Source organism: Citrus clementina, unplaced genomic scaffold (assembly GCF_000493195.1).
Source record: "Citrus clementina cultivar Clemenules unplaced genomic scaffold, Citrus_clementina_v1.0 scaffold_2, whole genome shotgun sequence".
Lineage (NCBI taxonomy): Eukaryota > Viridiplantae > Streptophyta > Magnoliopsida > Sapindales > Rutaceae > Citrus > Citrus x clementina.
In genome coordinates this window covers 32,989,464-33,012,057 of record NW_006262688.1, presented here as the reverse complement: position 1 = coordinate 33,012,057, position 22,594 = coordinate 32,989,464, and the positions used below count along the sequence as shown (strand labels likewise).

At 34.7% G+C, this 22,594-nt stretch overlaps 4 protein-coding genes across 8 annotated transcripts; 2 read left to right on the top strand and 2 right to left on the bottom strand.

The window, feature by feature from the left end:
* Positions 1 to 929: 929 nt before the first annotated feature.
* LOC18052560 lies at positions 930 to 7,387 on the top strand. 3 transcript variants are annotated; one of them, XM_006449199.2, is made up of 16 exons: positions 931 to 1,273; positions 1,730 to 1,819; positions 1,903 to 2,010; positions 2,407 to 2,442; positions 2,707 to 2,817; positions 3,054 to 3,137; positions 3,215 to 3,333; positions 3,628 to 3,729; positions 4,423 to 4,539; positions 4,626 to 4,691; positions 4,974 to 5,040; positions 5,325 to 5,378; positions 5,711 to 5,803; positions 6,544 to 6,570; positions 6,665 to 6,700; positions 6,921 to 7,387. In XM_006449199.2, the coding sequence occupies exons 2-16, from the start codon at positions 1,766 to 1,768 to the stop codon at positions 7,053 to 7,055; spliced, it is 1,209 nt and encodes a 402-aa protein (XP_006449262.1). In that variant the 5' UTR covers positions 931 to 1,273; positions 1,730 to 1,765; the 3' UTR covers positions 7,056 to 7,387. The 3 variants fall into 3 exon arrangements, with proteins under 3 accessions (XP_006449261.1, XP_006449262.1, XP_006449263.1); XM_006449200.2 differs by having other exon boundaries at positions 6,535 to 6,570; XM_006449198.2 differs by lacking the exon at positions 4,626 to 4,691 and having other exon boundaries at positions 930 to 1,273; positions 6,535 to 6,570.
* Positions 7,388 to 8,333: 946 nt separating this feature from the next.
* Positions 8,334 to 13,651, top strand: LOC18052559 (secretory carrier-associated membrane protein 3). 3 transcript variants are annotated; one of them, XM_006449193.2, is made up of 14 exons: positions 8,335 to 8,481; positions 8,617 to 8,688; positions 9,482 to 9,547; positions 9,904 to 10,020; positions 10,125 to 10,187; positions 10,445 to 10,478; positions 10,759 to 10,881; positions 11,121 to 11,183; positions 11,294 to 11,387; positions 12,335 to 12,380; positions 12,471 to 12,538; positions 12,859 to 12,907; positions 13,077 to 13,142; positions 13,285 to 13,651. In XM_006449193.2, the coding sequence occupies exons 2-14, from the start codon at positions 8,632 to 8,634 to the stop codon at positions 13,369 to 13,371; spliced, it is 933 nt and encodes a 310-aa protein (XP_006449256.1). In that variant the 5' UTR covers positions 8,335 to 8,481; positions 8,617 to 8,631; the 3' UTR covers positions 13,372 to 13,651. The 3 variants fall into 3 exon arrangements, with proteins under 3 accessions (XP_024046808.1, XP_006449256.1, XP_006449257.1); XM_006449194.2 differs by having other exon boundaries at positions 8,612 to 8,688; XM_024191040.1 differs by lacking the exons at positions 12,859 to 12,907; positions 13,077 to 13,142; positions 13,285 to 13,651 and having other exon boundaries at positions 8,334 to 8,481; positions 8,612 to 8,688; positions 12,471 to 12,542.
* Positions 13,652 to 14,223: 572 nt separating this feature from the next.
* LOC18052558 (ctenidin-3) lies at positions 14,224 to 14,980 on the bottom strand. The gene has a single exon (XM_006449190.2). It carries the CDS (start codon positions 14,915 to 14,917, stop codon positions 14,459 to 14,461), a length of 459 nt encoding a protein of 152 aa, XP_006449253.1. The 5' UTR covers positions 14,918 to 14,980; the 3' UTR covers positions 14,224 to 14,458.
* A 2,740-nt stretch (positions 14,981 to 17,720) lies between these two features.
* LOC18052557 (PAP-specific phosphatase HAL2-like) lies at positions 17,721 to 20,906 on the bottom strand. Its single transcript, XM_006449188.2, has 3 exons — positions 20,357 to 20,906; positions 18,382 to 19,069; positions 17,721 to 18,275 (listed from the first exon to the last, which is right to left on the bottom strand). The coding sequence occupies exons 1-3, from the start codon at positions 20,784 to 20,786 to the stop codon at positions 17,972 to 17,974; spliced, it is 1,422 nt and encodes a 473-aa protein (XP_006449251.1). The 5' UTR covers positions 20,787 to 20,906; the 3' UTR covers positions 17,721 to 17,971.
* Positions 20,907 to 22,594: the final 1,688 nt, after the last annotated feature.

Below are 22,594 nucleotides of genomic sequence, written 5' to 3'. Positions count from 1 at the left end.
CCTAGTTGTCTAAAATCATAGAATAAGCACTCGAAGTTGGATTAATATGGGTTTTGCCCACCCTTAAATAATTATATAAAATTATTATATCTAGGCCAAATTAAAGATACAAAACAAAAGGCTGGATTCTTTTTCTTATTTGGGCGCCCACAACAATTAATTAAGATGAATTATTTTATTTTATTAAGAGGATATTAAATATGTAAAATACAGTAAATTAATAAAATCAACAACTTTGATGAGATTCTACTTTATCTAGGGACGGTAACAACGCGAACAAAGATTCCGGCACTAAATTGAAAAAGGCATAAGTGACAGCAAAACAAATCCTCGCCTTTACCGAGTGCGCATATTAGATAAATACATTAAAAAAAAATTATTATTATTTTAAAAAACATTAAAAAGTTGAGTAAGACAGACGGCGACAGTGTTGTTGATATTTTCACCCCCGTAGTCGTATACCGTGTTGTATTATTATAATTTCTCAAGTAGGATATAGTTTGTCTATCTGTATCAAATAGGTCCAACCCTCATGGGACATCAAGTTAAACGCGGTGTATTTAATGATATTACGTTCGTCACAATTTGATATTTTGGTCATCTCGAGATGATTTGGATTCTGATTCATGGACGCACTGAATTATATAAACAAATAGTTTCTTTATTTGAGAAAGCTTAAAAAATTGGAGGACTCAAATGTTATCGGCCCATAAAACATAATTTTTAAAAACACCGGGGAGAGAGAGATGTAGACTCACTTTGGTCTGAAAAGTTCTATTAAAAAACTCAGTGTCTCGTCTCCGTTTACTCGTCTTCGTCGGCTATTGTGAGTTTGTGACCAAAAAGATAATAATAATAATAATAATAATAATAATAATAACATTGCCCAATAAGAAAAACCCCGAATATAAAAATATCAAAGGAAAAAAAAAAACAGAAAAGTAAACAGAACTATTCAGTGATCTTCCCATAAAACGTGGCGCCTCCCATACACTCGTCTTTCGACCAGCTCTTCAGCTTTTGTATAAATACAATACAAACACACTCTCTTCTCTCTCCATTCACTGTTTCTTTTTCCTTCTTTCTTTTTTTTTTCCAATTTCCGTTTTGGCTCTATTATTATTATTATTATTGTATCTTCAAATTTTGATCAGCCATTAAAACTTGCTTAGCCATCAACTTCCGGTCCTCAAATCGGACGGTCGTTATTCAGTCTCAGCGAACTCTCACAAGCTCATTTCCAGTTTTTTTCTGTTCTTTTCTTTTCTGGAAGGTATCTGTTTTCGGAAATTGTATTAACTTATGGCGTGATTGTGTTTGTGTTGTTGCTGTGACAGCTTTGAAGTTTTGTCGGTTCAGATTTACAACTTAACTAGTCCTTGTTAACCGTTATTATTTGTGTTTTCTTTTTAAATAAAAAAAAATGAGTTACAGATCTAACGCAATGGACTAGAGATTTTCTTCTTCTCCTTTTTTGGCATGTTTTTTTCTTACAACTGTTATTTCCTTTTTTGCATTTTTTTATAAATAATATGGAACTTCTTCAGTACATTAAAAAAAAAAAAAAAAAAAATCAAAGCTGTCGCTGAAGATCTGAAATGTCCATTTTAAAGTGTAAATAAGCTGTTTGTTTGTTAATAGAGCGGAAAAAATTAATCCTTCAATGGTTTAGATGGAGTTAGTTGTTGCTAAGCATTGCTTTGGGTTAATGTTATTTGCTCTCATGCAGCTTGTTATGAGAATGATATAGAAGCCTTGGTTGTCTATGAAGTCCATTAAGACTTGGAGATTGCTGAAACGGAATTCTTTCTCTGATGGGGTATGATCGAAGGGGTTTTTTCTCTAGAATACGGGTTCTGGTTATTGTTTTGTTTTCTAAATTTCCAACTCTCTGTTGTGCAGGTAAAATTTGGAGTCAAGATGAAGCAGCTGCAATTTATGGCGATTATGTGTACAGTAATGTTGTTCGTTGTATATAGAACCACATATTATCAATACAAACAAACAGAGGTACTAAATTTTACTCGGTTATTAGATATCATAGACTCCTAATTATAAAGACCAACCAGCTGCTGTAAACTTGATATTTTTTCTGCAGAACTCGCATGTAGTGTCCTTGCTGATGCCATGTGATTATTTCAGTTACTTGTCTAGTGGTTTAGGAAGACATAAATTAAATCTACCGTGATGATAGTGCAGTTGGCTTTACTTATGATCAACATGGGCATTTTGGAAGTGGAACAAACTTATATTAATCATCAGTCATCAGTCATGTTAATGGATCATGTTAAAAAGTTATAACATCCTCGTTGGGTATTTGTATTCAGTTCAGCTGTTTGTATGGTGTGATGACCTTTTTTCGTATCTCTGGCTGTTGAGTTCACTAATTTCTGTTTCTCTTGCCAGATGGAAGCAAAATTCAGTCCCTTCGATATATCAAAGGTAAAATTTTTGGCACTGCATGTAATTTCTTGTATGGTTTTCTTATCTTCCCTTGGTCTGATTTGTTATGTCCTGATTCCTGAAACTAATTTTCTTGGTTTTGCTTGTGATTTGCATTTAATCATTGATGCATCATGCATAAAAATTTCTGAAATTTATCTGCCTTATTTTCTCTTTTCTTGCATGGGATTGAATGTTCTGATTTAGATGTTTGTTCCTTATTGTCCTCGTTATACTGAATTACTTTTTATGCTTCTACCCTAGGGGTCTAGATTTTTTTCTGGGAGGTTAAAAAGTTTGCCTCGTGGAATTGTACAAGCTAGATCAGATTTGGAGCTGAGGCCTCTGTGGTCTACAAGTAGCTCAAGGAAAAAGGTTCGGTTTCTATCCTCTAATGCTCTGGTATAAATTTGAGGTCTATATGTGAATATTGCACAGAATTTTTTTTTTTTAAATTTTGGTAGGACAGAATGTCAGAAACCAATAGATGATTGATAACCCGCTAGTTGATCTAATAATCACGTGTTCATTCTGATGAAGTTGTGTTGGTCATACAAAATTATCATATAATTCTCTACTATTTCTGACATGAGGTGGTGTTTAAATGGCAGTTCGGTGTTTACAGTAACCGTAACTTGCTGGCAATTCCAGCTGGTATTAAGCAAAAGGATAACGTGGATGCTATTGTTCGAAAGGTATTGCATTTTTGGTATTCAAATATTTGAAATGCCATGGACTTCTAACATTATTTTCCTAATTTTGTTGGATTCAGTTTCTTCCTGAGAATTTTACAGTTATTCTATTCCATTATGATGGCGATGTAAATGCATGGCGGGGTCTTGACTGGAGTAACAAGGCAATTCACATAGCTGCTCAGAACCAAACAAAATGGTAAGGTTGATTAATAGTGCCAAAAGGTTTTCTAGTATTAGTTGTCTGACTGAGGAAATTATAGGCCTTCAACCACCAATTTGTGATTTAGATCTTAGATGATGGCTTAGATCTTTAGATGAATGGTACTTATAATTTTATTGTGTCCATATTCTGTTTATGTGGATATCACATTGCTGCTTATCGGATGGGATCTGTTAGTCTGTCTAATATGTTGCACCAAGAATGGTACTAATCCTATTCTTGTGTTTCTTTTCTTTTTCCCTTTTGGGGATGCTCTCTCTATCTTTCCAGGTGGTTTGCAAAACGCTTTCTGCATCCAGATGTCGTGTCCAATTATGACTACATATTTCTTTGGGACGAAGATTTGGGGGTGGAAAATTTTGATCCACGAAGGTACTGTCGACGGGCTTACAGTATTCTTGTTGTCAGCCTGAAATATATGTATCTTTTTTCTTTTTTGGTGTGTGTTTGTGCATGTTCTAACAATCATTTTTATAGATGCACAAAAATTTATAGTGTTAAAAGGGATAAATGTTAATTAAAGGCATAGACCCTTTAAATGTTGTCTTTGAAAATTTAGTGGTTTGTTCCTTAAAAAATAAAGGCTTTCAGGAGATTTTAATATCTTATATCTGAAGGTTGGAAGCTGCAACTTACATGATCTTGTGATGGTGAAACCCCTTGTTTTCAAATTCTTGAGCATCTTCTTGTCTAAATAATTCGAACTTTTGTTACCGTGATTGACTGATGTCCTTATATCCACTATCTCATTCAAATTAAATCATGGAATCCAATACCTTTGCTGTCTATTTCCTTCCTTCAGATCTATTCCCTTCCCCCCCACCCCACAAAAAAAAGTCCTTACTCTGTCTAGTGACTTAGAAATTGCTATTATTAGGATAAAAATTCACTAGCATGGTGAAAAATTTTGTCACTCTTATTAGGACTGTGGAAAAGAAAAATTCAATTTTGTAATAAATTCGCTTGGTTTCTAGTTGTTTTATATAAGACTTCATTTATTTGGTTGATTACTATTTTGTATGCCTACACACAACAAATTGATTGATTAGTGGCATTCTCACTCAGATACCTAGAAATTGTAAAGTCCGAAGGATTTGAGATATCACAGCCAGCTTTGGACCCAAACTCAACAGAGATACATCACAAATTTACCATCCGTGCAAGAACAAAGAAGTTTCATAGGTGAACAGAGTGATGCTTGGAACTACTGCTTAGAATCTACATTTAAGATCTTTTATGCTTAAATGAAACATATTTTTGAAATGCAGACGAGTGTATGACTTGAGAGGCAGTGTGAAGTGTACAAATACCAGTGAGGGGCCACCTTGCACTGGGTATGTCATTTGAACTGGTACACTGAAGATGCCTTTTTTTTGGTCTTCTGTTAAGTTTTTTGTCATCGGTGGGATAGCTTCCTTTGTGGGCTAAGTTGGCATGAATAAACAATTGTTTATTTCTATCGAAGTTTCATTTATGACGATGTACTTACATGATCATTCTAGCATCAAGTTTTGTGATATTTACACGTTGATGGTGACGAGTTAGAAGATGCTTTTAATCAGTATCATAAAGATGTGTTTAATTCTGGATTTGTTCCCTTTCTATTTCATTTGAAGATTTGTGGAAGGCATGGCTCCAGTTTTTTCAAGATCTGCTTGGTATTGTGCTTGGCATCTTATACAGGTAATTATATATCTGTGCCCTTATCAAGATGCCATGGTCCTGAACAAACATCTTTGAGCGGTTCTTGAAGCAAATAATGCTTTTCTTTAGAGCATGTACTATTATTAGTTCTTGTTTACCCTTGAGACTTTACATTTTGAGTAAATCTTGATCTGACTAGATTTGAGCTAAGTCTAACTTCTGATATACCTGCTTTCTAGAGCAAGCATCACCATTCTTTTGAGTACATATATTTTTTTTTTTGGGTCACTTAGTTGCCTCTTTCTTCTTTTTTTTTCCCGCAGAATGATCTTGTCCATGGATGGGGAATGGATATGAAACTCGGATATTGTGCGCAGGTGAGACTCCTTCGATGTGTTTTGGACAAGGTTTACCAACTGTTGATTTTTTTCCGATGCACTTTTTTTTTTTTTTTTTCCTTTTTTGAATCTCTTGGCATCTCTTTTATATGCTATTTTTTGTGATGCTTTTTGGTTTGGCTCTAGGTTTGTCAGGTGATTTGTATCCCCTGATTTTTGTTATGCTAAAACAAATGGACATACCTGTTCTAAGCAAACTTTTCTGTGTTCTTATTGTCATTTATTTCCCTAAGGGAATGGAAAAGCTAAATACATTTTAACAATTAACAACCACAGTCAGATAATTTGTGAATGATAATGTCACTGTGCAGGGTGATCGCACAAAGAATGTAGGAATTATCGATAGTGAGTATGTGGTTCATCAGGGAATACAGACTCTGGGTGGGCAGCGACCAACAAGAAAGGTTATTTGCATTCCTTTTCTCTTATGCTTTAATGTTTATTAACTTGTCTTTTTCCATATTTGTTGAAATTTTATGTTTATTGTTTATTTTTCAAATTTAAGCGCAGGATGGCTGGTAATTACTAAATCCCTTTGCAGCCTTGCGAGTGGGCTTTGAACCCCAGACCTCTTGTTAAACCCAAGAGAATTTACAAACTGAACTAGCTGGCAGCCTCAATTTTTTTTGTTTATTAATTGAATAATCTATTCTATTTTTCCCCTTGTTTGCAACCACTAAAATTGCATTGAACTGGTAACATTCAGATTCCTATGTCTATGGTAATGTTACTAAGGAAAGTATAAAAAGTACATCTGAGAACTAAGATTGAGGGGTTTCTCAGTGTGCATTTCACATGAACGTATGTATGACAGTATCAATCGAAATGTTGTGTTCTGCTTTTCGTTGAGTTGCTGTGTTCAGTGTATATCTAATTTGCTACTCACTAAATCCACCTTTCAGGTGGAAAATACCTCAAAACCCATTTTTCATCAAATTATGTTATTTGATGTCTAAATTTGTTAATTAATAATGCCAACCTAGTTACTGAGTTGAAGCAGTAGATGATGTCATCTTAAAACTACCTACTTTTGAGTAATTTAATAGCTATAGATACAAAAAAGTTCTAATTATTATCTCAATTGCTATTGCTGTTATTATGCTCATCATTTCGCATGCATGACTTGTTTTCTCAGTCTTTGCAGTCTACTAAACGCGAAGAGTTAGCAAAGGTAAACTTCAAGCATTGGATGTCTTTTCCAATCATTTTATCATCTTACTGTGCTTACTCTAAAATTCACCTTTTTGGTTGTTAATAATATTCAGAGACATGGTCCTGCACCTGTTGATCTGCGAGCTGAGGTAGGAATCTGAGGTTTAAAATTCGCTGTTTACCGGCCACAAGTTTACATGCAATCTAGAATAATCTCTTACAAGTAGGCAAAATCTAGGTTAAGCCATCCAATATATCATGAAAGAAATAAGTAAATCATTTTTACTGGAGGAATTGAATAATGGTTAAAATTATTTTTCGACCAATACTTATATTCTGATTCTAACCTCCTTAAAATGATGTGAGCAGATTAGGAGGCAATCAACGATGGAGCTTCAGATATTTAAAAAACGCTGGAATGAGGCTATAGAACAAGACAAATCCTGGGTCGATCCATTTCCAAGAAAGCAAAGACGCAAAAAAGAAAGACGCCAAGACCACTGAGTCTCTTGAACTCTTTAGACATCAAAGCTGATACGTTAGTCCGGTTAGTTTTGGCTTCAATCCACACATACAGGCTCATCAATACTTGTACTATAGTTACTGTAGCCTTCCTCAGATGCTTGTAATTTTTTCATTATTTAAGTTTCATAATTTTGCTATTGCAATTCAGTTCTCATCTCTCAGTTTACCTATATAGAGATTTTGTTTTTTCTTTCTTTCCCCCCTCTCCCCTTGGCTCACCCTTTTTCTCACCCCTCACATGTTGATCTTGACTTATATTAATTCATAGTTGAATGATTGAGCATTTTCAGGGCGATGTCACTTACGTTTCACATGATCTTTCGCAATTTAAGCCTCAGCTCTACCTTTTTAGCCTCTGCTTTTTAGATGAGGTTCCTTCAGTACCAAGTCTAGAATGACATGAAATAATTGTGCGTCGGAAAATTGCATTAAAAGAAAAAGTAATTTTATTTATTTGAGTTGGCTTTCGTTTTTAGTGGGTTTATGATGAGAACATCTTCCCTATCAAATTTTATTTATTTTTTACTAAACAAATTATAGGGAATTGTTTGATGCAATTTATTGGTCCAGGTAGCGTTACGGTGCCAGCAAGTTAAAACAAGAAAAATTATAAAGTAACGAGACTTGAGATGACATCAATTTATGAAAGAAACGTATTACTAGTTAGTTAATATCAACATAAAAGTTTGACCAATTTTTTTTTTTATACACATAAATAAAAAAAAATTAAGTTCTTGAGAAATTTCAATATAAGAAAAAAAACACGTCGGTCTATTCGGTAAATGAAACAACGCGTTGCACGAGCAGCTTTATTCATTTGTTTATGGGTTGGCCTACCTTATTTAATTTCATGGACTCCTCAACGGACAATGTCAACAACTTCGTGCGCCATTGTTTGAACATTGCTTACATTGCGATGTGCCCGATGACAATGGCATACAGGACAAGACAATCATATTTGGCCAAATTTTAGGTCACCTTGTAATATTTATGAAAATTAGAGCTTAATATGATAAATTTACTATTATTGTTTTCTTCTTGGTAGTTTTTCTCACAAGGAGAGGATAGCGGAGCAGGATACGATAAATTCCTTCGATTATCATCCATCGAACTAACAATGCTCAAGATTACTTTGAAGAAGCTTCTTCTTTGCTTGTTTTTATTCAATTCAAAAATCAAAAATTAAAAATTTTTGAGTCATGAAATTACAAAAACACCCTTCCCGCTGTTCGTAATAAATTCCCCCAATTTTTGTCCTTCTAAAATTCTAAAATTCTAAAGCACGCGCATAAACGCTGACTGAAGACGAGGCATAAACGCTGACTGAAGACGAGTCCAACAACTTTCATATCATCTCTCTCTCTTTAAATCGTTCTCCGATTTCTCTCAAGATTTGGTGAAAAAGGTAAGCAATTGCAAATCACTTCCTCTGCAAGCTTTTTGTCTTTCCAGTTTTTGAATTAAGCTTTTTTTCTTTTTTTTTAATTATAAATCACCTGCCCCGAACTTTTTCTGAGTTCATTTTTTTGCTGAAGTTAAGTTATAACCGCTTGTGATGGCCGGCCGTTACGACAGCAATCCCTTCGATGAAGAGGAAGTGAATCCTTTCTCCGTAAGTTCCTTCTTTTCAAGTTCGGTTGCTGATTTTGTGTGGTTTATTGACATTCTGAAAGTCTAGGGATTTATTTTAGTTGATTGATGAAGTTAGTGAAAGTAATTTGGTTTGATTTAATTCGCTAGATCCGCTCTGTTTTTGTGGCTTTGTGTGCAAAAGTCAACTCTATACTGAATGTGAAACTGATGCTTTTACATTCTAGTTTTGAGCTTCTTTAGTTTTGTTCCTTGATTATGGTTGTTAAGGTTTTAAATTTTCAGCTGGATCTGTTAATTTCTTTGTACTTAAGTTTCTCCACTTTGATTTTAATATGTTTTTGAGGGATCTTTTCTTTTCCCTAGTTATGAATAGGTGCCTCTCAATTTCATTGTTAGTTCTTGATGGTTTTGTTGTTTAATTACTGGTGCACTTTTATATTACGGCCGGAATTTTTTTTTGGTCTTTTGGTTTATCTTGTTTATTGTTTTTGAGCTCTTTCTTTCTAACCTTGACCTTATCATCACGATATATGGACACTGCATTACTAGTGGTGTACCTTAGTTAACAATTGCGAGTACATTGCTTGACATGGACCAAATTACATTATCAGGTTCACTTGCAACTTAAACAAAATGAGAGTTCATGTGATGATGTTTTTGACTTTTCGAATAGTAATGTTGTAAAGTTAGATGCTTGACTATATTGATTTTTTTTTTCAATTTTATATTTTGGTTCTTAGTGTTCAATAGTGCTTAATACAATCTGACAAATAACTGATTAAATGTTCTTTGATTTCATGTTTCACTAACAGGACCCAGCTGTTAGGGGGAAAAGCTCGGGCCAATCAAGGTTTGGTGGAGGTGGATTTTTTACAACAGTAAGCTAAACTTTTCATATAAAATTGTTATGTATGTTTGTGCTTAGAATGACATTTAATAATTAATATCATATTAGATTTTTTTTAAGAGTAGTAACATGAATAGGATAAGATGAAATTTAGTCCTCTGGAATGGTGATCATTCTTTAATAATTTTTCATTTAATTTGTCTTTTTTGTCATGTGGAGAATGATTAAACACTCAATATTTCTTTGCATTTTGTCATGCTTTCTCTCGTTATCTCTCCTTCTCTTCCTGCTAATTGCATCTGGTTCCAAGAGATCTTTGCGCTCACAAGTAACTAGTTTTTCATTTTTGTTACTTGAGCTCTAAAACATGATTTTGTCATACTCCAGAACAGTGCAAGTGTTCCACCTGCAACTAATTCAAGGCTTTCACCTCTTCCTCATGAACCAGCTGGTTTCAATTTTGAACGTGATGCGCCTATTGACATTCCTCTTGATACAGCTGCGGTACGATGAAATTCTCAATACTTAAGGGAGTCCATATCGAACGTATATTTACTCCCAGTAAACATTATCATAGTTTCTCTGATTACGGTCTATTTTGAATGTAGGATTTGAAGAAGAAAGAGAAGGAACTTCAAGCTAAGGAGGCTGAATTAAGAAGGCGGGAGCAGGTCTGTTTTGATTTATTAGTGGATTGTTAATTCTTGAAGTTAGGCACAGTTGACAGAGTCATGGACCTACAAAGTGTCATTATTGTTTTTCAAATGGGGGTATTACCTAAATAATAAAATTGCCAAACTAAACATGTTGGAGAAAATTGTCCATGCTAGATGGTGTCTTCATTTTTAGAGTAGAGGGGAAAAAAAGCATACTCCACACTCTGGTTGACTTAGTATCTATCTGATCTCCAATATTTTTTATTTTGCAGGATGTAAGAAGGAAAGAAGAAGCTGCAGCACGAGGTAACTCAAATTGACTGTATATTTTGAATAGCTTTGGGATTTGGACCTCTGATTCTCTGAATGGAGATTGAATTGGTTATTTTCCTCCTCCGTGATGAAATGTCTACTTTTTATCGGGTGGTATTACAAGGAGTCAATCTTTTGTTATTGTGACTGATTGAAATGAAAGATTCCAGCAGGAGTAACTGCTGTGGTGGTGCTTTGATATTGCATAACACTTCAATTTGATATGGAAATGTCAAATTTTTATCCATCATGTTCTGCAATGTTCATTTTGCAGCTGGAATTGTTCTTGAGGAGAAAAACTGGCCACCATTTTTCCCCATTATTCATCATGACATTGCAAACGAAATACCAATTCATCTACAAAGGCTGCAATATGTTGCATTTGCAACATATTTAGGTATGTTTTTCGTATTTGTTTGGATTGAAAATATGATGCTTTTACTATGTGCATGGCAAAACTTTTAGGTTGTATATAAAATATGTTAGTAGTGTTAGGCCCTACACTGCAGTTGTAGCTTCTACTTTTGTGACTGTCCCTAGAAATGTCATTGCAGATTTGTTTGTATGATACATGTTCTTTGTGGTTGTAACTATTATCATCATAGTCATCATAATGTTCTTGCTTATTTCATGCAGGATTGTTTGTGTGTCTCCTGTGGAACATCGTAGCTGTTACCACAGCATGGATCAAAGGCGAAGGTTCATTTACATATCTCCTTTGTTTGTTTTCTAAGTACTAGAGCTTTCTCTATCATATATATGATTCTCTGATACTATGTACATTGGGTTGTGCTTATTTGTTGTTGTAGGTGTAAAAATCTGGTTTCTCGCCATTATTTACTTCATAGCAGGAGTTCCAGGTGCTTATGGGCTGTGGTATCGTCCACTCTATCGTGCTTTCAGGTAATTTGTTTTGTATCTTCTTCAAGTTGGCTTTTCATTTATTTATGCCTGAAAAATCAAGGTGGGCAAATTGTTGCCTGAGTACAGTGGTCTTGGGTTAATTTTGTGTAGATTGATTTTGGATAAGGGAAGGATGTAATAATCTTTGGGGTTATTGGATGGGCTTTGTAGATTATTTCCCTTTGTGTAGATTGATTTTGGATAAGGGAAGGATGTAATAATCTTTGGGGTTATTGGATGGGCTTTGTAGATTATTTCCCTTCGCCCTTTTCTCTCTTTTTGATTATATCTGTGGACACTTGATACACCCTTGTAATTTTTACTCTTCATTTTTTTAATTATTGCCGGATATATCTACCCCTCTTCCACATTTTTTACAAGGGGATAAATGGGCCCTATGGGTGCTCGAATTAGTGCCCCCTAACATTTTTGAGACTTGAGGGCACCAATTGTAACCCAATGGCAATTTTTATCCTCCTTTAATATACTAAGTTTCTTCTAAAAAATTTGTTGCCTGACTACATGTCAAAGTTTGTTGTCTGAAGATTGGGGATCATGTCAGAAGAGTCAACGCTGAGCCCAGCTGGATTTTTAGGGGTGACAATCCTCCATCGTGTTTTTCTAATACCATATAATTGGGATGGCGCATGTTTACTTTACGATGGCGCATGTTTACTTTAAGATATTGTTCAGTCACAGAAATAAATCTGATTCAGTGGCTGTACTTTTGGGTATTTTCTGGATATTGGTATGAAAATTAACAAATCTGTCAACAGTGTTACTGTTTATCTTGTTTTCTATCTGTCAGAATGAGTGAAAATAGACTAAACTCACATGTTTGCCTGAAGCTTTAAAAGAGATTGCAGTGACAGAGTGTTTGCTGATCAGCTTGCTCTTAATTTGGTTTCTTTCTTGGTTTTCTTATCACATTATAAGCCTTCTTGCAGGACTGAAAGTGCAATGAAGTTTGGATGGTTTTTCTTGTTTTACTTGGTAAATCTTTCTATTTATAATCATTAATTTGCTATTAAGTTCAAAACCTGGTCAATTTCTTATTCTTTTATTTTATTTATTCTGCCTCAGCTCCACATTGGCTTTTGCATATTTGCCTCAGTTGCTCCTCCAATAATTTTCAAAGGAAAGTCACTCACGTAAGTTAATTCAAAATTTTGACCGGTCTTTGCTGCAAATTTGTATTTGACAATAACTAACTTATTCTTGGCAATTATATGCTTTCTTTTCTAAGCCTATTGTCAGCCATAAGAAGGATATTATTTATCTCTTTTGTTGTTATATTTATTTTAAGAATGGGAACTGGGCTGATTGTTGGGCTGGGTGGATGGGTAGGCATGCGATCACCTGTTGGACTTCATAGGGCTGTCAAGGACTAAAATTTATTTGGTGTATGCCATCAATTTTTTCTTTTCGTTAGTAGCTGCTAACGGTTTTGTGTTTTGAACTCTTGGAATAGTGGCGTTTTGCCTGCGGTGGATGTTATGGGTGACGATGCACTGGTTGGGGTAAGAATTCTTCAACCTAACCTTACCTTTTTGGAGTGAATTCTCTGATTCATTTGCATAAATCTATAGCATGTGGATGTGCTAAACTCAACATGATTATTATATACGAAATGTTGCTTGTATCACTGAAGGATTAAATATATTGATTGTAATTTCTTTGGTGATACAGATATTCTACTTCATTGGATTTGGATTATTCTGCCTGGAATCATTGGTCAGCATCTGGGTTATTCAGGTCTGCTTTGCACCTTGATTCTTGTTCACCAACATTTCATGAAAATTATGTCATTTGCCCAGCATGCATAATCCATTAATTCTTCACCTCCTCCCCCTCTCTTATTTTTCCCATTAACACCCTTGTTTTTGTTTATGTACAGCAAGTGTACATGTATTTCCGAGGAAGTGGTAAAGCTGCAGAGATGAAGCGTGAGGCTGCACGAGGGGCTATGAGGGCAGCTTTATAATATACTTCAGTAGAGGATAGAACACTGTGATAACCTTCTGTATGATTTAGGTTGTACATGCACTTAAAGCCATGGAAAATGCTCTCGGAGATGATATGTTCGGAGACTGGCCTGGCTTACATCAGTTCTTTTTCTTTTTGACTTATTTCGAGTGCTCTGTTTTGTATATGTTGGTTACTAGAGAGTATAGGCTTCGCCTTGTTGAGACTCTCTACAACCATTTCCATGTATGATGAATTCGTTCTGTGTTGAGTTTATTTCATGATTATTTCTTTGTCAATTTTGAGTAGACCATACAAATAAGATCGTCGGACTTCGTGAAGGATATTCTCCACTTCTTGGAATCATATGCTTTCATCATTATATTCTGAATCAAATTTTTATTTCACGCCAAAAAAGATCTTAAAAAGCACAATCATAATTCGACAGGCATTGATATTCTGAGACAAAATATTATGGGATTAAATATGGATCAATGGCTATGTTCCATATGACGAAATGCGAAAAGATAAAAATTGAGAGAAGAGAAAAGTAATAAAAAAAATATGATTTCATATCAAATTAAATAATGAAATTAAAGAGAGATTTTCATTTTTTTTTTCTAGTTTTCTCTTCCGTCTCTTCTTTCATTTCTTCCAACTAAGCAATCAAAATTCCTCTTCTCTTATTTCTTCCATATTAAACATCCGTTATTAAAGAGTCCATCCATTCCTTTCAATCAAAGATGCACCAAGGAACCCTATGGCCCAAATCCTAGTCTCTACCACACAGTACCACTTCAACAAAACAATCTTGTTAAGACGTTCATAACATTCAGTGGGCAAGCAGTGAACAGGCCATTAAAACCTTTTAGCTACTAAGAAGACGTGCCATACCATTTTTATTCATATCTCCATATATATTATATTATATTATAAGTAGTAGCTCAACCGAAGAAGGAGAAAAAGAAAAAGAAAAAAGGGGGCTCAAGCCACAAGGCAAAGCCATAATAAACCTTGCAGCACATACATGACTTATATATGAATATAACAGTAGATTACATTACGTAAGAAATATTAGAAACTAAGACCAAGGCTCGGCTCATTCTCTAACAGTAAGCGACACATTTCTTCTTACAATCCATGGTGCATCCACCGCCTCCGCCACCACCGCCGTAGCCCTTCCCTGAACGGCTGTAAGAGGTGAAGCACTTTTTCGGACACGTCAGTTTCTTCATGTAACAAGGACCTCTCTCCTTACACACCACACTGGGCCTAATTACACCACCTCTTGAGTACCCTCCATTCGGACCTCCGTACCCGGCTCCGTACCCGCCACCCACTATCCCATTTCCGAACCCGGGTATACCCGATCCGGGTCCAAAGAATCCATCCATCCCGGCGTCATACCCGTTTCCACCCTTGGTGTTTTGGTTGGTGGTTTTGCCTTCAGAGAGCTTGTCGTCGTTGTTGAGCTCAGCTGATGCTCCGGGTCGGGCAGCCACGCAAAGTGACGAAGTTGATGTGATGAGCAAGATGACGAAGACATAGCTAGCGAAAGAGTTCATTTTTGTGAGTAGTGTTTTTTGGGAGTGCGATGAGGAAATGAGATTGAGAGAGGGGGAATATGCATTATTTATAGACAGATTATTAAACAGAGAGTTGGATGACTTTCAATTAAAAGGAGAGGGGCCCACTTTGAAATAATGTTGAGTAGGTTGGATGCAATTATGGCACTTTTTTTTCTTTTTTTTTTTTTTAAATATAGTTTACTGCTGTGCCGGTGATTCATCAAACAAATTATAAAGCCCGCGAGACTCGCTTGCACAAACAATCTCATAAAATCAAGTCCTATTGCGAATTTGCGATAATTAATTTGGTGCCACATCACAAGTGCTTAGTTAATGTGCTTCTAATTAATTAACTACTGGTAAACAGTGAGGAGATTTAAGGGAGGGTACCAAGAGAAATAAAGAGGATTAATTGCCAACATGATGACATCAATGAGGCTAACTTCCCATCTGCAAATTCATTAGAGATGAATACTGTTACTTGATGATGCCACTGCACATTAACATCATGTGTTGGCAATTAATTAGCGCGGACAGCGTACACGTGCACCATATCAAAAACGATGTTGTCACATAAATATATATATATATATATACACACACACACGCGTGCTATTGCTACTGTGCTGGATAGGTCCCCCCCCCCATGATATTTTCAATTTCCTATTACGATGGGGGGGTCTCGTGGGAAAAAAAAAAAATTTTCCATCTCGGAACAGGTGTCGTGCAATTCCCCTTTTAACAAAACGAAAGGGATAATCTTCGTTGTAAACATTTGACAAAAGAAATAAATAAAACTTCAAACTCGGGTCCCAAGAATCAATAGAGTACGGCAAGACTAACCCCACCGACGTGCAAGTAGTTGACAAGAGAAGCTACTGAATTTAAAGCGCAGGCCCGACCATTTTTTTTAATCTTAATTTGACGGAAACAACGGTGCTACTGTACCACTTCTTTGGTCTTTTGTGGCTCCTGTAAATTTTCATATAACTTTTTTTATTCATTTTTATTTAACCTTTATTTCATAAATATTAAATTAATTTCTAATGTATCCATATAAATATTTTAATTAGCATGTTATACTATTTAATATTTACAAATTGCTTTTTATATTGCACCAGTATCATAATACCCCCTCTCTTTATTATTTTGAGATTAAATAATTAAAATGTTTAATTTAGAACCTTACACTTTTTTTAATATTATCTATATATATTTTTAAATCCATTATCAAATTTCATTTAACACTCTATACTCTTTCTTTTATAAATTTTTTAATAAATATATAGTACATTTTACCTACATGCATAATAAATTATGTAATCTCAATAGTCCTATTACAAAAAAATATTATAATTTAGCACTCATTTTATTTACTGTTGTAAAATTTTTTCTCCTTTAATTTATTGTTGTAAACAATAGTTCATCATCTTTAAATTAGTGCTAAAGTAATTTTATGTAGCATGGATTGATATTATATTATTAAAAATTTTATTACTATATATGAAGGATAAAACTTTTTTACTAAATTATAGTTTAATATGCCCTAATGTGATAAAAAAAAAAATGCAATATAACCTAATACAACAAATAATGATGAACCTAATGCACCCATAAGATAAGAACACTTGAATTAAATAACATGATAAAAATAAGAGTACGAAAAATTATAATACTTTTTGTAATAGGACTATTGAGATTACATAATTTATTGTGCATGTAAATAAAAAGTATTATAATATTTATTAAAAAAAAGTTATAATAGAAAGAGTGTAGTGTTAAATGAAATTTGATAATGAATTTAAAAAAATCTTAATATTTAAAAAAAGCGTAAAGTTCTAAATTAAACATGTTAACTATTTAATCTCAAAATAGTAAAGAGATGGGGTATTGTGATATATGTGTAATATAGGATAAAAATATGTAAATAGTAAATAGTATAAGGTGCTAGCTAAAATGTTTATACTTTATATAGATGCAGTAGAATATTTATGAAGTAAAGTTTAAATAAAAATGAGTTATATGAAAATTTATAATAGTACTGTCACAAAAGATAAAAAAAAAAATAGTATGATACTACTGTTATACTGTAGCTAAACCCTAACTCGACGTTTGAATCCACAGATAAGTACACATGCTTAAACTTCATTATCTGTGCGGTCATCTCAACAAAATCATCAATTGACGGCCTTATTCATCACGACATCACTACTTTGAATTAAAAGCAAAGCATCTCATCTTAATTGATTACACAAATTTTAACATTTGAAAATTGTGGTTTGGCTTTAATTAATTAATAGGCCAAGAATTCCTACAATTCAATTTAAGAGCGTTCAAGTAATTCAACGCGTTTTTGTTATGGTGGGTGGGTGGCAGGTCAGTTCCCATTATTCCCCATGCAGCGGTGGCCTTCAGTTCTGCCAAGACGCTGTAGATAGCTGCACAAATCCGTATGGATAATAAATAAATATCACAATCTTTGAAATCTTTGTCATATGATTTATTATGTATGATATCTACAGAAAGGGCGAGGTTATGGGTGTAATTGGCATATCAGCCAGCCCAATCAAACCCAACGACATTTTGACGAGCCTGGGCTTCAAATTGCAACATGATACAATGGGCCAAAAGTGGATTTCAGGACCCAATAAATTTAAATTTGTTCCCCGAAAATAACACACACCCGCTTGCGAAGCCGTTCTGTGTTGGCAAAATGTCGAGCTGTGATGAACTCTACAAGTTAGACTTTATTTATTTATTGGAGATTCAAGGCGGCGTCTGCAAATTGGAATTACTAGTGTCTCAGAAAATATAATGAAACAAATATCAATTTACAGAAGAGTTTTGTTTTTAATACAATACAATATAGAACAAACTCATCTCTGAGCCTAAGCGGACTGACTTCATTAAAGAATATACAAAGAGGAATGCCACGGACAAACAAATGAAAATTAGAAAAATAATTCATTACTAATTTTTTTTCACACCATCTGGTAATGCACATTGCATACTGCTTTCTTCTTATTGATGCTATAAAGAAGAAACTTATAATTATAGACTAGAGGAACTCCAACTGGCATCAACAGCCCTGATGATTTTTTCATGTAACCTGGCTCCAGCACAAGCAATTATACCCCTATCAAGCCCTTCTAAGTATATACCCTTTGAAAAGTCCAGCCGCTGCCCACCAGCATCGCTGACCACACCTCCAGCTTCTTCTATGATAACAACACCAGCGGCATGATCCCATATCTTCTCCTTGTATCCAGCCCTTGCAAACTTCATAAATACTTCTGCATCCCCACGCGCTATGGTTGCGTACTTCACCATGCTGTATACACGTAATGGTTGCTTTCTGTAGTAAAAAAAAATTCAAGTAAAGCTTCTTGTCACCACTGAAAATTACACTTCAATTTCACTTTTAGTCACACACACACACACACACACAGATATTTATGCACCTAAGGCCAACGCTGTGAGCTAGTCCTGCTGTGAAGGAGTGGCTTGAATTTGACTTCTCAACAGGTTCACAAAATGTTGCCAATGCTGGATTCTCAATGGATGACACTTGAACTGGCCTTGCAGAGTTTGGCCAAACCAGCTTCTTATCTCCCTGGATTAGAGGCTGCATCCAAGCCTCACCGCTGCCTTTCCAGGCATACATCACACACCCCTTGTCCCAAGATTCAGATGTAGGTGGGGTTAATTTGGATATAATTCTGTGGTAGCGATGTTGATAACTTAGCCATTCCTTTCTCATTGGATAATTGGGGCACCCAAGAACTCCGAGCACTGCTTCTCCATTTTCTATCAATGCTAATGCCACGGCATATTGATCCCCGCGAACAAACCCTAACGTGCCATCAACAGGGTCAAGTGCCCAAAATCTTCCAGTAGGGCCCCCACTTGAGTTGCAACGACTGATGGCTTCAATAACCTCTGAGGCCCCAAGGGCCATTGCTGGACCCTGGAGCCCAAACCGAGGTGCTTCTGCTAGACAGTCATTCACGGTATTCACCACAGCCTTCAACAGGCCAGCTGCATCAGCCTTGGAGAGACTGACAACATCTTCTTCAGCGACAATTGACACATTTTCACTCCCAAATGACTGAGAAAGTAGCCAGCTAACAGTTGCCTGAACACTCCAATCTGTTTACATGGTGTGAGCATGAAAACCAGCCATAACCATTGTTACTATTATATTGCTTACTTTCAGAATCATTCATTGTAATGAGAGATCTACTCTTAGCTAGTTTTATGTATTAGAAACATAAACTGAAACCTTAATCCAAACCCCATCCATAAATTAAAATGCTGAAAAAGCCATCGCACAAGAGAAGGTTTACAAAAATCAATGATTGTGTTAACTACCAGATCAGGTATAACATTTAAAATTTATATTCTCTGATAGTGGTAATTTATTCTACGCATTTTGACATCGGCTTCATCACTTCAGAGGCAAAATTACAGCATCAGTCAGTTTTAATAAGTAAACAAATGATTGAGAATAAAGAGGAAACTCCACATGCTCTCCCTTGAAATAGAGGAATACTCGACATGTCCATGGAAAGAGAATGGTTGTCCCATAAACAAAGATGAACAAATGAAGCAGCTTATAAACAGAGATATTAGAGAGCTCTAAACCATTTCCAGATGAACAGCTGATGCGGCTTATAGGAGAATTTTCCTTTCTTTTATTTTTTTTTCCCTTAAACTACAAAATAATATTCTCACATACTGAGGTAAAAAGGCTCTAAGAAAAATTTCCTCTTTATCTGCATTTGGTCCTTTATTTCAAGCTTGAATTATATAAAGCTCATGCAGCAAAAATGAGATGTTTGAAAAATGAGAGAACTCTTAGCAATTTTGAGTGCAATTTCAGCTCCTTTATCCAAGTGTCCTACTACTAGGCCTAGCCCTTCCCTTTCTGAATGGAGAAGAAACAAGTTGCGATGCATATCCATGCATGAGTGGATGCAATTGAGTCTTTCTAGTAACTACACAAACATGGGCTGTTTATGCATGTTTGCCCCTGCATTCAACTCAACAGCTGCTACAGTTATCCTCATTCCCCACCCAAAAAGACTTTAATAATTCGGTAGAATAAACAATAGCATATATGCAATATGCTTTGCTCAATGTGCTCATTATTAGCAACATATATCTAATTACTATCAAAATAGCTAACTCAAAGAACAAAAGCCTGCCTATTAGGAAGTAAAAATAATCATAATAATAATAAGGATAATTAAGCTAATAGCAATTTAGCGACTCATGCCCAATAAAACAAATTATTGAACCATAAATCCTGCAGCAAACTCAGAACAAAATAATGTGAAAAAGTCGACAAGAAAGACGAACCCAGTTAAAAAATAAAACAGTTAAGAAAAAAGAAAAGAAAGAAAGATTGAGATTAAAAGAATAAGATAAAATTACCGGCAACGGTGACAGGAGAATTGTCGTCCTTGGACTGAACCTGGCTGCTGCTCTTTGAAATCAAACTTTCTTGCACTTTCTGACAAAGAAAACAAGCCATCTGTACAGCTCTCACAGCTACATCCAATTCTTTCGAGTACTCATTGGATTCCACAGAACCAACAATATCCAATTTTCGAACGCCCTCCATTTTCGAATAAGCAGAGTAGCAGCAGCTAGTGTCAAACTTTGGTAGAGAATCAATACTGTTGTGGGGAGCTTTGTTATGGCGTCGTTTGTTGCTATGTTTTAGACAGAACAAGGCTTTGAATTTTACATGGTTTTGTGACACCGGCAACTTGCTGAAGTAACTCGTTCTGTGTCCAAAGATGCATGGACATGGAGCTTGTTGGCCTTGGGTTGTTGTTGATAATGAAAAATTTATAGGCATTTTGTAACTAGTAATGTGAATGTGAATGTGAATGTGACTGCGACTGTGATTGCCAATGGGTTTAGCTTAAAATGACTCAAAACGGTTTGCTGCGTTCTCCTTCTGTGGCTAGCTATTACTTGGCATTGCTGTGTTTTCTTACGTTGTGAAGGGAAATCGCCTTTTATATAATATAATATAATTAAGTGTTGTTTGGTACTGAAATGCTGTCCTGGACAAAAATTATAATTATAAAATAAAAGTTAATAATATATTAAATAAAAAAATTTAATTAAAATAATAATTTTAATAAAATTATTAAAGATATAATAGTTTTTTTATCATATAAATAAAAAAATTATATCAATATATCTTTTAATTTACGGCTGTTAGTGTTTATTAAATATTTTAGTATTGTATCTTTTAAACTATAATTATCTAACATCAATTCTAAACGCACCCTTAATATAAATAATTAATAAATAAGATTAAATTAGAAGATAAGTAAAAAAGCAAAAGATAATCTTTCAGGAACGCCTTTTTTTTAAAAAAAAATAAATATCTGTCTATCCTATATTCTTAATTTGTAGTAGGAGTAGAGAGTACTTCAAAAAAAAATTAAAAGTAAATAATTTCTAAGCTATGGTAGTAGAAGGGATGACTACATAAAGTCTTACGTGCAAGCTTTTCTTTTACCTTTTGCAAAAATAAAGAAGAAAGAAAAACCTTCTACTTCACTTCATTTGACGACACACAACTCAGCAGCATGTGAATTGTTTTTGGATAATAATAACAATTATTATTTTTGTTATTTCTTTATAAAGAGCAAAATAATGGATGTATGAATTAGTAGTACTTAGGTCATGATGAGTTCATGAATACGTTTCCGGGACAATGGAGGTGTGTGCACATTTGATGATCAGGCTCTTGATATTGATGTTCTATCATTTAGTAGCTTTTTTTAAGTGTGAAATCTTTTTAACGATCAGGCTCTCGATGTTGATATTCTATCAATTAGTAGCTTCTAAATGTGAAATCTGTTTTAAGTGACTTTCAATTTGTTAAATTGATTGATTTTGGTTTAGTTTTCATGACGCTAATCATACCTTACATTTGGGGGGGGGCGGCATGGATAAGACAGTAGTAGAATTCTGAAAAGATACAAAATTCTAGATTGGGTTATCTTGTTCTTACAAACTTGCACTCGATTGATTCCGGGAGAAATTAGTTTAATTGTGGAATTCAATTTCTCTAAACTTGATCCAATCAAGTCCCCAAAACCAACCCTCTTAATAACAAATTCCTTGCACTGCATCTGCTTGCTTTTCAGTTTCAAAGATGGCAGCCTGGAGGCATCATTGAATGCCGCAATTCGGAAAGCAAAACACGACCGTGCTGTGCAAAATGAATCGCCGCTATTTGTTTTTTAGTTCTGTTGTCTCTTTCAGGAGTGCATTCATTGTAGATAAGGGAGGACGCTGGCTTTTTGAATTGTGATCCCCTCCTTATCATTGCATGAAATTTAATTTCAACGAGACTCGCAGTTATACTTGTAACACTTGGCCCCTGCCTTTTATTCATACTTCATCATTCGTCACGATGACGTGGCAAATGTAATGAGTTTTCGTTTCTCAATATCATTATTTTTTATTTTTTGTTTTATAAATCGTTTTAAAACAATCATTTTTTAAGTTTTACGGATTTGCAATTGTAAATTCAATTATTGTATTTGGAAAAAAAAAAAGAAATTGAGTTTTCTTCTTCTTCTTTTTCCCCTTTTAAATAGGACTTGAAGAATTAGAAAATTATAACCGTGAACAATTTTCAAC

Bases quoted from the DNA above. Each gene is read 5' to 3' on its own strand.
- LOC18052558 (XM_006449190.2), bottom strand. From the start codon at position 14,917: ATGAACTCTTTCGCTAGCTATGTCTTCGTCATCTTGCTCATCACATCA.
- LOC18052559 (XM_006449193.2), top strand. From the start codon at position 8,632: ATGGCCGGCCGTTACGACAGCAATCCCTTCGATGAAGAGGAAGTGAAT. The intron at 8,689-9,481 runs GTAAGTTCCTTC...TTTCACTAACAG, and splicing joins AGGAAGTGAATCCTTTCTCC to GACCCAGCTGTTAGGGGGAA. The intron at 12,908-13,076 runs GTAAGAATTCTT...TTGGTGATACAG, and splicing joins GTGACGATGCACTGGTTGGG to ATATTCTACTTCATTGGATT.
- LOC18052560 (XM_006449200.2), top strand. From the start codon at position 1,766: ATGAAGTCCATTAAGACTTGGAGATTGCTGAAACGGAATTCTTTCTCT. The intron at 5,041-5,324 runs GTAATTATATAT...TTTTTCCCGCAG, and splicing joins GTGCTTGGCATCTTATACAG to AATGATCTTGTCCATGGATG. The intron at 6,701-6,920 runs GTAGGAATCTGA...TGATGTGAGCAG, and splicing joins CTGTTGATCTGCGAGCTGAG to ATTAGGAGGCAATCAACGAT.
- LOC18052557 (XM_006449188.2), bottom strand. From the start codon at position 20,786: ATGCCTATAAATTTTTCATTATCAACAACAACCCAAGGCCAACAAGCT. The intron at 19,070-20,356 runs GTAATTTTATCT...CCATGTAAACAG, and splicing joins TTCTCCTGTCACCGTTGCCG to ATTGGAGTGTTCAGGCAACT. The intron at 18,276-18,381 runs GTGCATAAATAT...TTTTTACTACAG, and splicing joins GCTCACAGCGTTGGCCTTAG to AAAGCAACCATTACGTGTAT.